Raw genomic sequence first — 20533 nt, 5'->3', positions numbered from 1 at the left:
GAGTGCCAGTGGGCCATCGAAGATGAGCATTTTCTCACTGTCGGTTGCCGAACTGCAGTCAGGTCAAGACCCTGGACAATGAGCAAATGAGCTTCCCTGAGACGGTTTCTGACAATTTGTGCAGAAATTCTTCAGTTGTGTAAACCCACAGTTTCATAAACTGTCAGGGAGGCTGGTCTCAGACGATCCCGCAGGTGAAGATGCTAGATGTAGAGGTCCTGGTCTGGCGTAGTTACACGTGGTCTGTGGTTGTGAAGCCGGTTGGTCGTACTGCCAAATTCTGTAAAACGACATTGGAGGTGGCTTATGGTAGAGAAATTAACATTGAATTCTCTGCCAACAACTCTGGTGGACATTCCTGCAGTCAGCATGCCAATGGCACACTCAAAAGTGGCATTGTGTTGTGTGACAAAACGGCACATTTTAGAGTAGCTTTTTATTGTCCCCAGCACAAGGTGCACCTGTGTAATGATCATACTGTTTAACCGGCTTCTTGATATTCCACACCTGTCAGGTATCTTGGCAAAGGAGAAATACTCACTAACAGGGACGTAAACAAGTGTGTGAGAAATAACATTTGAGAGGAATAAGCTTTTTGTACATATGGAACATTTCTGGGATCTTTTATTTCAGCTCATGAAACACGGGACCAACACTTTGCATCTTGTGTTTATATTTTTGTTCAGTATATACAAACTACACGACCAAAAGTATTTGGACAGCTGCTCATTGAACATCTCATTCCAAAATAATGGGCATTAATACGGAGTTGTTCCCCCCTTTGCTGCTATAACAGCCTCCACTCTTCTGGGAAGGCTTTCCACTAGATGTTGGAACATTGCTGCTATAACAGCCTCCACTCTTCTGGGAAGGCTTTCCACTAGATGTTGGAACATTGCTGCTATAACAGCCTCCACTCTTCTGGGAAGGCTTTCCACTAGATGCTGGAACATTGCTGCGAGGACTTGCTTCCATTCAGCCACAAGAGCATTAGTGAGGTCGGGCACCAATGTTGGGCGATTAGGCCTGGCTCGCAGTCAGTGTTCCAATGCATCCCAAAGGTGTTCGATGGGGTTGAGGTCAGGACTCTGTGCCATTCAAGTTCTTCCACAACGATAACGACAAACCATTTCTGTATAGCCCTCGCTTTGTGCAAGGGGGCATTGTCATGCTGAAACAGGAAAGGGCCCTGCCCGAACTATTGCCACAAACATGGAAGCACAGAATCGTCTAGAATGTCATTGTATGCTGTAGCGTTAAGATTTCCCTTCACTGGAACTAAGGGGCCTGAACCATGAAAAACAGTCCCAGACAATTATTCCTCCTCCACCAAACTTCACAGTTGGCACTATGCATTGGGGTAGGTAGCGTTCTCCTGGCATCTGCCAATCCCAGATTCATCTGTCGGACTGCCAGATGGTGAAGTGTGATTCATCACTCCAGAGAACGTGTTTCCACTGCTCCAGAGTCCAATGGCAGCGAACTTTACGCCACTCCAGCTGACACTTGGCATTGAGCATGGTGATCTTAGGCTGTTCCCTTTCCTGCACATTCACCTAGGGCAAGGTAGAGGCTCTTTTAATCTCCCCCCTTTTATCTCCCTCCTTCCCTCTTTTCTATGTGAAGTGTTACCAACATTGTTTTGCATCAGCTTCTGTAAAAACACATTTCAATGGGAGGGAAATCAACGGAAAATCTGATGACTTTGTGCCAATATCAGTACAACCCTGAGAGTGTTTCCATCACAGTAGCTCGCTAGGAGAGAGAAAGCGATGAAAAGAGAGGGAATTATTTCTGAAGGAGAGACCGAGATAACATTACGCCTGAAGGAGAATTTAAAGAGCCTTGCACTAGGTAGAGGAATTCCATTGTTTATTTTATCCAACACATCATCCCATCTGTTCCTGAGTGTTTGTTTTTCCTTTCAACAGCCCCTTCAGCTGAAGGAGGGAGAGAGACGGGGGGGGGGGGGGGGGGGGGGGAGTAGTTGAGGACACTGTTGAATTTACCTCCTGTACGAACCTGCGCACAGAAAGATACTGTCATCATACTGATCACACACACACATAAAATGTGCAATGAGTAACGATAACTTGCCAATATACAAATGGTACCAGTACAGAGTAAATGGGTACGAGGCAGATATGTACAAATACACTATATATATAAAAAAAGTATGTGGACACCCCTTCAAGTGAGTGGATTCGGTAATTATTATTGTATTGAATTGAGCACACAGCCACACACACTCCATAGACAAACCATTTTTGGGGCCTTCCACTGACACCGCCTAGTATATAGGTCCTGGATGGCAGGAAGCTTGGCCCCAGGTCGGATGCCGAGCAGTTGGCATACCAGGCGGTGATGCAACCAGTTCTCGATGGTGCAGCTGTAGAATCTTTTGAGGATCTGAGGACCCATGACAAATCTTTTTCGTCTCCTGGGGGGGGGGGGGGGGGGGAATAGGTTTTGTTGTGCTTGGTGTTTTTAAATTATTTTTATTTCACCTTTATTTATCCAGGGAGGCCAGTTGAGAACAAGTTCTCATTTACAACTGGAACCTGGCCAAGATAAAGCAAAGCAGTGAGACACAAACAACAACACATGAATATAATATATATAATAAACAAATATACAGTCAATAACACAATTGAAAAATCTATACAGATTATGATGACACCTGTTATGGTATTGATTACGATGACACTGTTATGGTATTGATTACGATGACACTGTTATGGTATTGATTATGATGACACCTGTAATGGTATTAAATATACAATATACAGTCGTGGCCAAAAGTTTTGAGAATGACACAAATATTAATTTCCACAAAGTTTGCTGCTTCAGTGTCTTTAGATATTTTTGTCAGATGTTACTATGGATACTGAAGTATAATTACAAGCATTTCATAAGTGTCAAAGGCTTTTATTGACAATTACATGAAGTTGATGCAAAGAGTCAATATTTGCAGTGTTGACCCTTCTTTTTCAAGACCTCTGCAATCCACCCTGGCATGCTGTCAATTAACTTCTGGGCCACATCCTGACTGATGGCAGCCCATTCTTGCATAATCAATGCTTGGAGTTTGTCAGAATTTGTGGGTCTGTTGGTCCACCCGCCTCTTGAGGATTGACCACAAGTTCTCAATGGGATTAAGGTCTGGGGAGTTTCCTGGCCATAGACCCACAATATCGATGTTTTGTTCCCCGAGCCACTTAGTTATCACTTTTGCCTTATGGCAAGGTGCTCCATCATGCTGGAAAAGGCATTGTTCGTCACCAAACTGTTCCTGGATGGTTGGGAGAAGTTGCTTTCGGAGGATGTGTTGGTACCATTCTTTATTCATGGCTGTGTTCTTAGGCAAAATTGTGAGTGAGCCCACTCCCTTGGCTGAGAAGCAACCCCACACATGAATGGTCTCAGGATGCTTTACTGTTGTCATGACACAGGACTGATGGTAGCGCTCACCTTGTCTTCTCCGGACAAGCTTTTTTCCAGATGCCCCACACAATCGGAAAGGAGATTCATCAGAGAAAATAACTTTACCCCAGTCCTCAGCAGTCCAATCCCTGTACCTTTTGAAGAATATCAGTCTGTCCCTGATGTTTTTCCTGGAGAGAAGTGGCTTCTTTGCTGCCCTTCTTCACCCCAGGCCATGCTCCAAAAGTATTTGCCTCACAGTGCATGCAGATGCACTCACACCTGCCTGCTGCAATTTCTGAGCAAGCTCTGTACTGGTGGTGCCCGATCCCGCAGCTCAATCAACTTTAGGAGACGATCCTGGCGCTTGCTGGAATTTCTTGGGCGTCCTGAAGCATTCTTCACAACAATTGAACCGCTCTCCTTGAAGTTGTTAATGATCCGATAAATGGTTGATTTAGGTGCAATCTTACTGTCAGCAATATCCTTGTCTGTGAAGCCTTTTTTGTGCAAAGCCATGATGACTGCACGTGTTTCCTTGCAGGTAACCATGGATGACAGAGGAAGAACAATGATTCCAAGCATCACCCTCCTTTTGAAGCTTCCAGTCTGTTATTCTAACTTAATCAGCATGACAGAGTGATCTCCAGCCTTGTCCTCATCAACACTCACACCTGTGTTAGCGAGGGAATCACTGACATATGATGTCAGCTGGTCCTTTTGTGGCTGGGCTGAAATGCAGTGGAAATGTTTTTTGGCGATTCAGTTAATTTGCATGGCAAATCACTCTTCATAACATTCTGGACTATATGCACATTTCCATCATACAAACTGAGTCAGCAGACTGTGAAAATTAATATGTGTCATTCTCAAAACTTTTGTGCATGACTGTATACAGTGTGTGAAAATGTAGTAAGATTAGGGAGGTATGGCAATAAATAGGCCATAGTGGTGAAAAAAATGCCAATTTGGCAATTAAACACTGGAGTGATAGATGTGCAGAAGATGAACGTGCAAGTAGAGATACTGGGGTGGAAAGGAGCAAAAAAATAAATAACAATATGGGGATGAGGTAGTTGGGTGGGCTATTTACAGATTGGCTGTGTACAGGTGCAATGATCGGTAAGCTGCTCTGACAGCTGATACTTAAAGTTAGTGAGGGAGATATAAGTCTCCAGCTTCAGTGATTTTTGCAATTCGTTCCAGTCATCGGCAGCAGAGAACTGGAAGGAAAGGTGGCCAAAGGAGGAGTTGGCTTTGGGGATGGCCAGTGAAAAAATCCTGCTGGAGCGCGTGCTACGGATGGGTGCTGCTATGGTGACCAGTGAGCTGAGATAAGGTGGGGCTTCACCTAGCAAAGACTTAGCAAAGACTTCTTGATGACCTTAAACGAGGGCCAGCAAAAGAGAGCATACAGGTCGCAGTGGTGGGTAGTATATTGGCCTTGGTGACAAAAAGGATGGCGAGGGTATGTTTAACAGCATGAGTGAAGGATGCTTTGTTGAGAAATAGGTAGCCGATTCTAAAATGAATTTTGGATTAGTTGATGAGAGTTAATGTGAGTCTGGAAGGAGAGTTTACAGTCTGACCAGACACCTAGGTATTTGTAGTTGTCCACATACTGAAAGCCAGAGCCGTCCAGAGTAGTGATGTTGGACAGGCGGGCAGGTGCAGGCCGCGATCGGTTGAAGAGCATGCATTTAGTTTTATTTGCATTTAAGAGCAGTTGGAGGCCACGGAAGGAGAGTTGTATGGCACTGAAGCTCGTCTGGAGGTTAGTTAACACAGTGTCCAAAGAAGGGCCAGAAATATACAGAATGGTGTCGTCTGCGTAGAGGTGGATCAGAGAATCACCAGCAGCAAGAGCGACAGAATTGATGTATACAGAGAAAAGAGTCGGCTCGAGGATTGAACCCTGTGGCACCCCCATAGAGACTGCCAGAGGTCCGGACAACAGGCCCTCCGATTTGACACACTGAACTCCTTCTGAGAAATAGTCGGTAAACCAGGCGAGGCAATCATTTGAGAAACCAAGGCTGTCGAGTCTGCCAATAAGAATGTGGTGATTGACAGAGTCGAAAGCCTTAGCCAGGACGATGAATGCGGCTGCACTGTAATGTCTTTTATCGATGGCGGTTATGATGTCGTTTAGGACCTTGAGCGTGGCTGAGGTGCAATCATGACCAGTTCTGAAACCAGATTGCATAACGGAGAAGGTACGGTAAGATTCGAAATGGTCGGTAATCTGTTTGTAAACTTGGCTTTTGAAGAACTTAGAAAGACAAGGTAGGATAGATATAGGTCTGTAGCAGTTTGGGTCTAGAGTGTCACCCGCTTTGAAGAGGGTGATGACCGCGGCAGCTTTCCAATCTTTAGGAATCTCAGACGATACAAAAGAGAGGTTGACTAGGCTAGTAATAGGGGTTGCAACAATTTTGGCGGATAATTTTAGAAAGAGAGGGTCCAGATTGTCTAGCCCAGCTGATTTGTAGGTTTCCAGATTTTGCAGCTCTTTCACCCAAATCTATCTGGATTTGGGTGAAGGAGAAATGGGGGAGGCTTTGGCGGGTTGCGGGGTAGCCAGGTGGAAAGCATGGCCAGCCGTAGAGAAATGCTTATTAAAATTCTCAATTATTGTGGATTTATCGGTGGTGACAGTGTTTCCTAGCCTCAGAGCAGTGGGCAACTGGGAGGAGATGCTCTTATTATCCATGGACTTTACAGTGTCCCAGAACATTTTTGAGTTGGTTCTACAGGATGCACATTTCTGTTTGAAAAAGCTAACCTTAGCTTTCCTAACTGCCTGTGTATATTCGTTCCTAACTTCCCTGAAAAGTTGCATATCACGGGGGCTATTCGATGCTAATGCAGAATGCCACAGGATGTTTTTGTGCTGGTCAAGGGCAGACAGGTCTGGAGTGAACCAAGGATATATATATATATATATTCCTAGTTCAATTTTTTTTGAATGGGGCGTGCTTATTTAAGATGGTGAGGAAGGCACTTTTAAAGAATAGCCAGGCATCATCTACTGACGGGATGAGGTCAATGTCATTCCAGGATACCTCGGCCAGGTCAATTAGAAAGGCCTGCTCGCAGAAGTGTTTTAGGGAGCGTTTGACAGTGATGAGTGGAGGCCGTTTGACCACTGACCCATTACGGATGCAGGCAATGAGGCAGGGATCGCTGAGATCTTGATTGAAAACAGCAGAGGTGTATTTGGAGGGCGAGTTAGTTAGGATGACATCTATGAAGGTGCCCGTGTTTACGGATTTGGAGTTGTACCTAGTAGGTTCATTGATCATTTCTGTGCGATTGAGTGCATCAAGCTTGGGTTGTAGGATGGCCGGGGTGTTAAGCATGTCCCAGTTTAGGTCACCTAGTAGCACGAGCTCAGAAGATAGATGGGGGGGGGGGGATAAATTCACATATGGTATTGAGGGCACAGCTGGGGGCAGAGGGAGGTCTATAGCAAGCGGCAACAGTGAGAGACTTGTTTCTGGAAAGGTGAATTTTTAGAAGTAGAAGCTTTGTATTGTTTGGGTACAGACTTGGATAGTAATGCAGAACTCTGCAGGCTATCTTTGCAGTAGATTGCAACACAGCTCCCTTTGACAGTTCTATCTTGACGGAAAATGTTATAGTTAGCGATGGAGATTAAGGTTTTTGGTGGTTTTCCTAAGCCAGGATTCAGACACGGCTAAGACATCTGGGTTGGCAGAGTGTGCTAAAGCAGTGAGTAAAACAAACTCAGGGAGTAGGCTTCTAATGTTAACATGCATGAAACCAAGGCTTTTATGGTTACAGAAGTCAACAAATGAGAGCACCTGGGGAATGGGAGTGATGCTGTGGACTACAAGGCCTGGGTTACCCTCTACATCACCAGAGGAACATAGGAAGAGTAGGATAAGGGTATGGCTAAATACTATACGAACTGGCCATCTAGCACGTTCGGAACAGAGAGTAAAAGGAGCAGGTTTCTGGGCACAATAACATAGATTCAAGGCATAGTGTACAGACAAAGGTAAGGTAGGATGTGAGTACATTGGAGGTAAACCTAGGCATTGAGTAATGATGAGAGAGATATAGTCTGTAGAGACGTTTAAACCAGGTGATGTCATCGCATATGTAGGAGGTGGAACAACATGGTTGGTTAAGGCATATTGAGCAGGGCTAGAGGCTCTACAGTGAAATAAGACAGTAATCACTAACCAGGACAGTAATGGACGAGTCATATTGATATTAGAGAGAGGCATCCGTAGCCAAGTGAACATATGGGTCCAGTGAGTGGTTGGGCTGACTGGGAACACGGCGTTTCAGACAGTTAGCAGGCCGATGCTAACATGCTAACAGTTAGTAGGCCGGGGCTAAACAAGCTAGCAGTTAGCAGACCGGGGCTGGCAAGCTAGCAGTTAGCAGACCGGGTTAGCAAGCAAGTAGTTAGCAGGGGCTAGCAGTTAGCAGACCGGGGCAGGCGAGCTAGCAGTTAGTAGACCCGGGGCTAGCAAGTTAGCCTTTGGGGGACGTCGCAATGGGGGTAAGTTTGTTTTTGCTTCTTCGTGCGGTGACGTCGATAGACCAGTCGTGGAATTAGTAGGGTTCCAAGTAGCTCTAGGTAGCTAGCAGGCCTAGCAGGTTAGCAGAATGGGCCTTCAGTGGGCGTCGCACCTGAGGGGCCTGTTGGAATCCTCGGGTAGATGTCGTCGGTATTCCAGTCGTAGAGGATCGGCGGGGTTCCGTGCCCCGAACCGGCAATAGAAGGGGTCCGGATATTGTAGCCCAGGAGTGAGCCGGGAGATGGTTCTAGCATGGGCTAGCCCCAGGCTAGTTGGTGCTAGCTCCGGGACAGAAACGTTAGCCAGGAGTAGTTAATCCGGGTTGCGGTTAACTAGCTGTGATGATCCAGATGAAAAGGTTCAGAGTTTGTGGTAGGAATGCGGGGATATGGAGAGAAAAATAGGTCCGGTATGCTCTGGTTTGAAACGCGTTGTACAAACTGGCGAGAGCTTTCCGAGCTAAAGGTTAGCTGATGACCGCTAGCAGTGGTTAGCTGACTGATAGCTAGTTAGCTAGCTAGCTTCAGTTGAGGTATTCCAGTTTGGAGGTAAACAGAAATACTTTAGGGAAAAAACAAAACAAATCCAAAAATAAAAATAAACAGAGCCACACCACATTGGGTGAGGCGGGTTGCAGGAGAGTATTTTGAAGTTGAGGTTTAGGACAAATATTAAAAAGAACGCAAAGAAAAAGGTATATACACAAGGGATGAGACAAGACAAGGACGTCTGACTTGGATTCATCTCCATCCATCTCATACACCATCCATAGTGTAATTAATAACTAATTAATAACTTCACCAGGCTCAAATTGATATTCAATGTCTTATTTATTTTTAACCATCTACCAATAGGTGCCCTTCTTTGCAAGGCATTGGAAAATCTCCCTGGTCTTTGTGGTTGAATCTGTGTTTGAAATTCACTGCTCGACTGAGGGACATAACAGATAATTGTATGTGTGGGGTACAGAGATAAGGTAGTCATAAAAAATCATGTGAGTGAGTCCATTCAACTTATGTGACTTGGTGAAGCACATTTTTACTCATGAACATATTTAGGCTTGCCATAACAAAGTGGTTGAAAACTTATTGACTAAAGACATGTCAGCTTAAACATTTTTTAAAATCAATTTTAAATTCAGGTTGTAACACATCAACATGTTGGACAAGTCAAGGGATGTGAATACTTTCTGAAGGCACTGTGGGTGTAAGGAGAACTACATTAAGGAAAATGGTAGAACTGTCCCGTACGCATTATATCTAGCTATAACCAGGTCTGCCCTGAGAACAGTCTTGGTTTCCAGTAATGCGATTCTACAACTGGTGTCAGTGTTGTTTGGTTTTGTTCCTGTTCTTCCGGCAGGTTCTCCAGAGGATCCTGATCAGGAGCCCAGTAAAGAGCAAGACTCCTCCCCCAGCAGCCAGCAGCAGTAGCAGCACGTCCACAGAGTGGTAAGAGTACCAGGGCATCCTGTTGGCCGACGTACGGAGGTGAGACGCCCCCTTGTGTCGCATCACAAACTCCAACCAGAAAAGGGCCTTGTCCATGGGCTTGATGGGCTGGTCCCTGTGCAGGCGGGACAGCCTCTGCATGTTCTCCCTGTAGGGGGCGTGGGTGAGCACCTGGTTCAGAGCCTGCTGGAAATTGGGTCCGTTGAACATGGCCAGCTCCAGGATCTTGGCAGCGCCTCTCTCCTGCAGACGCAGAAGATTGTCATACTGGTCAAAGAACAGGGGTATCCCCAGCACTGGGGTGCCGTGGTAGATGGCCTCCTGGACCCCATTGGTTCCTCCATGGGCCACAAAAGCTCTGGTCTGGGGGTGACCCAGGAGGTCTTTCTGGGGCATCCAGTCCACCAGAAGAGTGTTGTTGCCCAGAGTGGAGGGCCTCTTGCCCCGGTGCCTCCAGATCACCTTAGATAGAAGAAGAAGATATGAATTTCTCTTTAAATAACTTCTCGTTTACATCACTTTACATCACTTGCATTGCAGAGATTTTTACATATAAAAGCTAATAATGAAAAACAATCAGGATACCTTCTGAGGCAGCTTGGCGAACACACTGGCGATCTGGTCTGTGATATCAACAGGAAGTGCATTGACAAGAGTCCCCAGAGACATGACGATCACCCCATGCTCCCCGGCACTCTGGACAAACTCCTCCAGGTCTGGAGGCAGGGGCTGGGCCGGCTTGCACTGGAACCCCCCCATGTAGACCACGTTGGGCATGGTGGGACGGGGGAAGTCAAACACAAAGTCAGACCTCATCAGCCAGATGTCAGCTTCCTGGATCAAGGAGATGATGTCACAGCCCCCTTCGAAGTACTTGGCGCAAATGGCGTCATAAATCGGCCCAACTACGAACCTCTGCTGATACACGATGATGCTGTAGTGCAGCATGTTTTGGACCCGTTGGACGAAGGTCATCTTGTCAGTGAATCCAGACCCTGTGACCGGGATGTAGGACAGGGGAGAGGGGGCGATGGCAAAATGGCCTTCCCCGCTGGTGATCCAACGGGCGTTGAGTACCACAGGCAGTTTGAGGTAGTGGGCCATCAGCAGCCCTCCAGCCAGGTTAGGGTCGGTGAGCATCATGTCATACTGAGCGTCCTGGAGACCCTTCATCAGCTCCTTGTCGTCGAATATGCGAGCCAGCATCTCGCAGCCCAGGATGTGGGCTTCTTCTATCATACTGAGAAACTCCTTGGTTAGTTGGAAGAACTTCAGCAAAGATATCCCCTCTCTCTGAGCCTGAATTAAGACATTAAACAGAGATTGAATGCCTGTTTGACAAAATAAATGGATGTCTGGCTGGATGGTTGATTGGCCGGTTTGTTGGCTGGATAGATGGATCAACCAATCAACCAGTCATAAAGATACATCAAACCTTCATGTGCTTCTGAAGGCACGTTATGAAGACATACCTTCAGGTTCTTCTGTAGGCACGTTATGAAGACATACCTTCAGGTTCTTCTGTAGGCACGTTATGAAGACATACCTTCATGTGCTTCTGAAGGCACGTTATGAAGACATACCTTCAGGTTCTTCTGTAGGCACGTTGCAAAGACATACCTTCAGGTTCTTCTGTAGGCACACTATGAAGACATACCTTCAGGTTCTTCTGTAGGCACGTTGCAAAGACATACATTAATGTGCTTCTGTAGGCACACTATGAAGACATACCTTCAGTTGATTCTGTAGGAAGGTTTCAATGTAGCTGTATAAGTTATCTTTCTCCTTGATGGTGATGGAGGTGTATAGAGGTGACTTCTCTGTGATGTACCAGCTGGTAGAGGGTCTGACCACCGTGATGGTGTGGCCTCTGGCATGGAGCTCCTCGATCAGTACCTACACATTGGTGACGTTAGTAAGCTCACAAAGGGGCATGTTGTGGAGAGCTGTCAACAATGTGCCGTTTTAAAAGGCATTAATCCTTTAAAAAGGCCTTAATCTAAGAAACATAAAACTTTTGCATTGAAATCTGTCAGTTCAAGCTGGAGATATCGTGAGCTGATCTCAATCCACTGCATCTGCCTAGGTCACCCTTCCACATCTGCGGTGGAAGTTGGCCGAGCTACAGCAGCGTTTACAGCAGCGTTTGTCAGACCATGAGAGACATCCCAAAGTCAGTCTTCTCACGAAAACGTCTCAACCTAGAAATTAATATGAAAAATATGGAAATCTGTGTTCTCTGTTTTGTTCTACAAGTGTCACGGGACTCGTCTGACCCATACAGGCGAATGGAAGTATGAAGGTAATTTCTATCAAAAATCAAAAAGAATGGATTAAATATGTGTCGAAAAAAAAACTCAAATAAGATATAAGACTTCAAAACCTCTGATTTTTTCTGTCATTTTGCCAATGTTATTCAATGCTATAGGCTATAGGCTATAGGTAAGTAGTAAAGTAGTAAGACCAAATTCAATATTTTATCAAATCTTTTTTCAATATATATATTTTTTATACCTAAAGGGTCCTATAATTCAACATCAATTAGCTAAATGATCCACAGTATGACCATCTTAAAACAATTCCATATGTTAGCACAGTACACACAGTAGTCTCATTGAGATGCAGGGTTCTTCAATTCCGGTTCTGGAGGGCCATAACCCACTTTGGTGGTTGTGGTGAGGTGTGGCCTGATTAATATAGTTGAAATCATTCATTTGAAATCACAAAACTTGTGCAGAACACCATAACGGTAAATGACCAATAGCAGAGGTTTCTATAGTACTGAAAATCCGTATTTAAGTAAAAGTACTTTTACTTAGGTTGTAATTTACTCAAGTAAAAGTAAAAAAAGTATCCTGTCAGAAAACTACTTCAGTACTAGTTACACATTTTGTTTGGATTTTATGATATACTGTGTGCAAATAAAAACGGATTGATTTGACTCACAAAGTATTTTGACAGAAAAACATTAACATAACTTGATATTTGTAGCAAGATGCAAGGTAACATAGTAACCAAAAAAGTGTTAAACAAATCCAAATATATTTCATACGCCAACAGTGTCCAAAGTCTGTTATGAAGGCAACGAGTAGCTACTTTGAAGAATCTAAAATCTATTTTGATTTATTTAACACTTTTTTGGTTACTACATGATTCCATATGTGTTATTTCATAGTTTTGATGTCTTCACTATTATTCTACAATGTAGAAAATAGTAAAAAATAAAGAATGACCCTTGAATGAGTAGGTGTGTCCAATCTTTTGACTGGTACTGTATGTGAGTGTATATATATATAATTATTTTCATTTTTTCCAAGCAGGCCACTGACGTAGATGACTGACTGCCCAGAAAGTTTCCTCCCCCGGCAAGCGAGCAGTCCTGTATGTCGAGCCCTGCGACATAATATATAATAATAATAATAATAATAAATAATATAAATATAATATATATATTAAAATATATATATATAATAATATAAACCTATGTACCTGGAGGGATTTGGTCAAATGTAACTAAGTAAACAGTAAGTTGCAGTTCTTGACACACTGAAACATGTGCGTCTGGCACCTACTACCATACCCTGTTCAAGGGCACTTAAATATTTTTGCCTTGCCCCATTCACCCTCTGAATGGCACACAGACACAATCCATGTCTCAATTGTCTCAAGGCTTAAAACCCCATCTTTAACAGAACGCTAGGCACAACATTGAGCACCTTCATGTTGACCCAGTGGCTTCCATCGACAGGAAAGACCAGGACTTTTCCTCCATGGCAGGACGGTGCAGGAAGGAGAAGGAGAAATGACACCAGACTTAGAAACGAGAGGTCTCCCCAAGGAGAGCGGGAATACATTGTGTCTACACAGAGGAAAAAGAGGACAAAAGTCATTATGTTATATACTTGTGTCAATAAGTTAGTATTGTCTACACTATTACATAACAACAAACTACTTGAGTGTAGGTGAATAAGAATATGCAATAAGAGTTGGCTTACCGGTGCTATAGAGTCCATGCAGCACTAACAACGCTCTGCAGGGGACTGCAAACTGCAACATAAAGGCTGGCAATACTTTGAACGTTTCAGGGTTCAAAGTCCACCTGATAGTATAGACGTCCTGCTATAGCCCAGGTAGATGATTTACAAACAGATAGTGGTGCCTCCCAAATTGCACTAGTTTTGCCCAGGGTCCTCAGGGCTCTGGTCGACATAGTAGACTATTGTAGGGAATAGGATGCCATTTGGGATTCAACCACTACATGGGCAATAACACTAGTGAGTTCTGGTAAAACACACCTGTCACATAACTGACCTCTCACCCAATGTAAATGCCTACTTATCATTGATACAATCCATATGTGATTGTGTCCACCTCTAGTCTGACTCCAGGTTGTAGTCAGAATGTATTCACCTGAACCTTTAAAATGTTTTGTTGTGTTACAGTCTGAATTTAACATGGATTAAATTGAGATGTTTGTGTCTCTGGTTTAATGCCCCATAATGTCAAAGTGGAATTCTGGTTTTTAGATTTTTTGTTGTTGTTACAAATTCATTTAAAAAAAAATGAAAAGCTGAGCTTGAGGTCAAAAAGTATTCAACCCCTTTGTTATGGCAAGACTAAGTCAACTAAACAAGTTCAGGAGTACAAATGTGTTAAACAAATCACACTTTTTTTGTGTACAAAAATAATGGTTAACGTGAATTTTTAATGACTACCTCATCTCTGTACCCAGGGGCGCAACTTTGGGTTTAGAGGTAAGGGGGACATAATTATAATTTTGTCAAATTTGCTTGTATTTTTTTTTATTTGGGTCGGAAAAACACTCCAAGCTGTCGACTCGACCGCTCGGAGGTGTCCGCGTGGTCCTAAAGCACACCGTCTCCTAGATTTGTATTACATTCCAATGATAAAACATGAGAAAACACATACAATTATCTGTAAGGTCACTCAGTCGAGCAGTGAATTTCAAACACAGATTCAACCACAAACACCAGGGAGATTTTCCAATAACTCGCAGAGAAGGGCACCTATTGGTAGATGAGTGAAAATCAAAAAGCAGACATTGAATATCCCTTTGAGCATGGTGAAGTTATTCATTACAAATTGGATGGTGTACCAATACACCCAGTCACGACAAAGATACAAGCGTCCTTCCTAACTCAGTTGCCAGAGAGGAAGGAAATCAATCAGGGATTTCACCATGAGGCCAATGATGACTCTAAAACAGTTGCAGAGTTTAATGGCTGTGATAGGAGAAAACTGAGGATGGATCAACAACATTATAGTTACTACAATTACTAACCTAAATGACAGAGTGAGAAGTGAAACTGCAAAAAAATGTAACAAAAGAAATGAATATAAAGATAAAAAAAATATATATATATATATATTGAGTATATATATATATATATATATAAATATAAATCCAACACAAGCATGGTGATGCCTACATTATATTTTGCAGGCCTAGGACTAGGATAAAAAGGAAGGGATTCGGAGCTATGCACTTGCAAAATCTGAGAAAAAACTGGTTCAGTCTGCTTTCCACCAGACACTGAGATGAATACACCTTTCAGCTGGGGTGACAGGGTAGCCTAGTGGTTAGAGCGATGGACTAGTAACTGGAAGTTTGCAAGTTCAAACCCCTGAGCTGACAAGGTACAAATCTGTCATTCTGCCCCTGAACAGGCAGTTAACCCACTAGGCTGTTATTGAAAATAAGAATTTGTTCTTAACTGACTTGCCTAGTCAAATAAAAATAACCTTAAACGCAAGGCTAAATAGACACTGGAGTTGCTTACCAAGACAACATTGAATGTTCCTGAGTTGCCTAGTTACAGTTCAGACTTAAATCTGCTTTAAATTCTATGGCAAGACTTGAACATACCTGTCTAGCAATGATCAACAACCAATTTGATAGAGCTTGAAGGATTTTAAAAATAATAATGTGCAAAGCTCTTAGAGACATACTGAGAAAAAATAATCGCTGTGAGATGTGTTGAATACTTACTGTATCTAATCAAGTTATATTGGTGTTTTACTTTTCATTACTTTTTATTATACAAATGTTAGAATTTTTCTTCCACTTTGAAATTACACAGCATTGTGTCGATCGTTGACAAAAAATGACTAAACTAAACCCATTTTAATCCCAATTTGTAACACAACAAAATGTGGAAAAAATAAAGGCATTTGAATACTTTCTGAATAACTTGTCTTCATAATGTGCCAACAGAAGCAGATGATAATAATCAACAGCACTGCACCCCCCACAACAACTCGCCCAAGCCTTCCCCATTTCTCCTTCTCCCAAATCTGCTCAACTGATGTTCTGAATGAGCTGCAAAATCTGGACCCCTACAAATCTATAGACCTATATGTATCCTACCATGGCTTTCGAAGACCTTAGAAAGGCAAGTTTACAAACAGATTACCGACCATTTCGAATCTCACCGTACCTTCTCTGCTATGCAATCTGGTTTCAGAGCTGGTCATGAGTGCACCTCAGCCACGCTCAAGGTCCTAAACGATATCTTAACCGCCATCGATAAGAAACATTACTGTGCAGCCGTATTCATTGATCTGGCCAAGGCTTTCGACTCTGTCAATCACCACATCCTCATCGGCAGACTCGACAGCCTTGGTTTCTCAAATGATTGCCTCGCCTGGTTCACCAACTACTTCTCTGATAGAGTTCAGTGTGTCAAATCGGAGGGTCTGCTGTCCGGACCTCTGGCAGTCTCTATGGGGGTGCCACAGGGTTCAATTCTTGGACCGACTCTCTTCTCTGTATACATCAATGAGGTCGCTCTTGCTGCTGGTGAGTCTCTGATCCACCTCTACGCAGACGACACCATTCTGTAAACTTCTGGCCCTTCTTTGGACACTGTGTTAACAACCCTCCAGGCAAGCTTCAATGCCATACAACTCTCCTTCCGTGGCCTCCAATTGCTCTTAAATACAAGTAAAACTAAATGCATGCTCTTCAACCGATCGCTACCTGTACCTACCCGCCTGTCCAACATTACTACTCTGGACGGCTCTGACTTAGAATACGTGGACAACTACAAATACTTAGGTGTCTGGTTAGACTGTATACTCTCCTTCCAGACCCATATCAAACATCTCCAATCCAAAGTTAAATCTAGAATTGGCTTCCTATTTCGCAACAAAGCATCCTTCACTCATGCTGCCAAACATACCCTTGTAAAACTGACCATCCTACCAATCCTCGACTTTGGCGATGTCATTTACAACATAGCCTCCAATACCCTACTCAACAAATTGGATGCAGTCTATCACAGTGCAATCCGTTTTGTCACCAAAGCCCCATATACTACCCACCATTGCGACCTGTACGCTCTCGTTGGCTGGCCCTCGCTTCATACTCGTCGCCAAACCCACTGGCTCCATGTCATCTACAAGACCCTGCTAGGTAAAGTCCCCCCTTATCTCAGCTCGCTGGTCACCATTGCATCTCCCACCTGTAGCACACGCTCCAGCAGGTATATCTCTCTAGTCACCCCCAAAACCAATTATTTCTTTGGCCGCCTCTCCTTCCAGTTCTCTGCTGCCAATGACTGGAACGAACTACAAAAATCTCTGAAACTGGAAACACTTATCTCCCTCACTAGCTTTAAGCACCAACTGTCAGAGCAGCTCACAGATTACTGCACCTGTACATAGCCCACCTATAATTTAGCCCAAACAACTACCTCTTTCCCTACTGTATTTAATTTATTTATTTTGCTCCTTTGCACCCCATTATTTTTATTTCTACTTTGCACATTCTTCCACTGCAAATCTACCATTCCAGTGTTTTACTTGCTATATTGTATTTACTTTGCCACCATGGCCTTTTTGCCTTTACCTCCCTTATCTCACCTCATTTGCTCACATCGTATATAGACTTGTTTATACTGTATTATTGACTGTATGTTTGTTTTACTCCATGTGTAACTCTGTGTCGTTGTATGTGTCGAACTGCTTTGCTTTATCTTGGCCAGGTCGCAATTGTAAATGAGAACTTGTTCTCAACTTGCCTACCTGGTTAAATAAAATAAAATAAATAAATAAATAAATAATGTGCCAACAGAAGCAGATGAAGGTTTGTCTTCATAATGTGCCAACAGAAGGACATGCCCCAACCAGAATCTATGGATTACAGGCAACATTCGTACTGAATTAAAGGGTAGAGCTGCCACTTTCAAAGAGTGAAGCTTATAAGAAATCCTGCTATGTCCTCCGGTGAACCAACAAACAGGCAAAGTGTCAATACAGGTCTGAGATCGAATCGTACTGCTCCAGCTCCGACGCCTTGAAAACCATTACAGACTACAAAGGGAAGCTGAAAGGCTGGTCATGGCTCACATCAACACCATTATCCTAGAAACCCTAGACCCAGTCTAATTGTCATACCGCCCTAACATATCTAACAAAAGGAACACCTATGAGCGGCCCAGTGCATCACCGGGGCCAAGCTTCCTGCCATCCAGGACCTCTATTCCAATTGAGATGTTGTGGCAGGACCTTAAACAAGCCGTTCATGCTCGAAAACCTACAAATGTTGCTGAGTTAAAAGGGATTTCACCCTGGCTCTGCAACAACATGTAGTCATTATCATATTAGCAACGATACGTGTTGATCATAATCATCCAATCCACAAGCTAGAACGAGCACATTTTCATTTCCCTGGTAGAATCAAACGAGCACATTTTCATTTCCCTGGTAGAATCAGGAAGTTTCGACATGCTGTGTTTTCGTGTTCTCATAGTGAACCCGTCACTCATAGTGAATGCAGACACCGCCCCCCAGGGCGTGCCAACAAACTTAGATGGTGGTATAAGGTGTTGTTTAGTTGTGCTCAGAACTTCTCTCGGTGAGAAAGATATTTTTTTTTAACGTTTTTTTTTTTTCTCCCACTAACGTTTGTCTTTATGCTTCTGTTGTGTTCTGTGCCTGGCTTTGTAAAAGGAAAGGCTCACCCATAATGAATGTTATATCGCTTTTGTCCAACTCTTAAGTGATGTTCTATCGATTCCCTGGATCATTTCATGTTTTCGTTGTGTATCTGAGTTATTGGCGTTCAAGCAGGCACACATCCGTCCAGTATGACGTAGCACTGTGAAAACGTCTCTCACTACACTGGAAGTTCATAGGAATATAACTTTTATATCATTAACCTATCGTACATGTCAGATTTCAACACTGGCTGATGTCATAACTCGGGAGAATGTCTTCTCTCAAATGAGCCATTCTTACCTTGAGAAATGTGTAATTTAACAGAGTCAAGCACATTTATCCTATGTGTCTGTTTAGTCCAGGGTGCATTTCATGTTGTCGTTGGCAGAGATATTATAGAAAGGAGATCGGAATCCAACGTATAGCCACGCCCAGCAGACTGTCAACCAATCGTGTTCACGTTGTCATGCTGCGTCAAGCGGTTGCTTAACTAATTGTCATGGAATCCCTTGTCAAAGTCAGTGTATATATTTCGAGAAACGTGCCTATTTTCCTCAAAAGTATCTAATCTCACGATTCCAAAGCTATACGATATTACATTACATATAGCAAGTTAATTATATCACATCTCGGGAAAATATATATAATGTTGTACTTCTTGTCGACGAAATTCGTGCTAGTGTTGTGTTTTTGAGCTGGTACCCAATAGCCTCCCATTCACTCCTTGTCCCAGAATCACCCAGAATGCACCGTGCTGCAAATTGACATAGCAATGGGCAACGTTTCCCAGCTCCTCATAAAGTATCTCTGCCGTTGTAAATGTTACAGTTCACTCTGTGATGCCTCACATCGATCTGGAGATTGAACAGGATGAGATTGTAGACTTCTAAATTGATCGTGCAGTTTGTTTAGGCGATTTTACAGTTAAAATATATCTACGTTATATGCCGATTTTGTCTTTGGTATTATTGTGTGTAGCTATGTTTGCTAGCTAGCTAGCTACATAGCTAGCTAGGCCAGCCTATAGAGAGAGCATTGTATTGTGGATTTTGTAGTTGCCTTGAGCTTCAACAGAATACACAATAAGCATTTCATAAACATGAATTTGGGTTGTGTTTGTATGGGTTTGCTTTTGTGTTATCAAATCAATGATAACTTGGCTATATACAAATGGTACCAGTATGGATTTCATGATAACTTGGCTATTTACAAATGGTACCAGTACTGAGTCCATGGGTACGAGGCAGATATACATAAAACACTATATATACAGCAGTATGTGGACACCCCTTCATCCACTATATATACAGGACACCCCTTCATCCACTATATATACAGGACACCCCTTCATCCACTATATATACAACAGTATGAGGGCACCCCTTCATACACTATATATACAGCAGTATGTGGACACCCCTTCATCCACTATATATACAGCAGTATGTGGACACCCCTTCATCCACTATATGTACAGCAGTATGAGGACACCCCTTCATACACTATATATACAGCAGAATGAGGACACCCCTTCATTCACTATATATACAGCAGTATGAGGACACCCCTTCATTCACTATAGATGCAGCAGTATGTGGACACCCCTTCATACACTATATATACAGCAGTATGAGGACACCCCTTCATCCACTATATATACAGCAGTATGTGGACACCCCTTCATCCACTATATATACAGCAGAATGTGGACACCCCTTCATCCACTATATATACAGCAGAATGAGGACACCCCTTCATCCACTATATATACAGGACACCCCTTCATCCACTATATATACAGCAGTATGAGGACACCCCTTCATTCACTATATATACAGGACACCCCTTCATACACTATATATACAGGACACCCCTTCATCCACTATATATACAGCAGAATGAGGACACCCCTTCATCCACTATATATACAGGACACCCCTTCATCCACTATATATACAGCAGAATGTGGACACCCCTTCATCCACTATGTATACAGCAGAATGAGGACACCCCTTCATCCACTATATATACAGGACACCCCTTCATCCACTATATATACAGCAGTATGTGGACACCCCTTCATCCACTATATATACAGGACACCCCTTCATACACTATATATACAGGACACCCCTTCATCCA

The 20533-nt window shown here is 43.3% G+C and overlaps 1 protein-coding gene across 3 annotated transcripts; it reads right to left on the bottom strand.

Moving 5' to 3' along the window:
• Positions 1 to 8986: 8986 nt before the first annotated feature.
• On the bottom strand, positions 8987 to 18817 carry LOC110533254 (UDP-glucuronosyltransferase 2A1). 3 transcript variants are annotated; one of them, XM_021617336.2, is made up of 6 exons: positions 18692 to 18817; positions 13426 to 13477; positions 13147 to 13289; positions 11162 to 11326; positions 10016 to 10729; positions 8987 to 9892 (listed from the first exon to the last, which is right to left on the bottom strand). In XM_021617336.2, the coding sequence occupies exons 1-6, from the start codon at positions 18725 to 18727 to the stop codon at positions 9305 to 9307; spliced, it is 1698 nt and encodes a 565-aa protein (XP_021473011.2). In that variant the 5' UTR covers positions 18728 to 18817; the 3' UTR covers positions 8987 to 9304. The 3 variants fall into 3 exon arrangements, with proteins under 3 accessions (XP_021473011.2, XP_021473012.2, XP_036845348.1); XM_021617337.2 differs by lacking the exon at positions 13426 to 13477 and having other exon boundaries at positions 18692 to 18793; XM_036989453.1 differs by lacking the exons at positions 13147 to 13289; positions 13426 to 13477; positions 18692 to 18817 and having other exon boundaries at positions 10016 to 11073; positions 11162 to 11291.
• Between the last annotated feature and the right edge of the window lie 1716 nt (positions 18818 to 20533).

The sequence above is a fragment of the Oncorhynchus mykiss genome, chromosome 10, assembly GCF_013265735.2.
Source record: "Oncorhynchus mykiss isolate Arlee chromosome 10, USDA_OmykA_1.1, whole genome shotgun sequence".
Lineage (NCBI taxonomy): Eukaryota > Metazoa > Chordata > Actinopteri > Salmoniformes > Salmonidae > Oncorhynchus > Oncorhynchus mykiss.
This window is presented reverse-complemented; position numbering and strand designations above follow the sequence as displayed.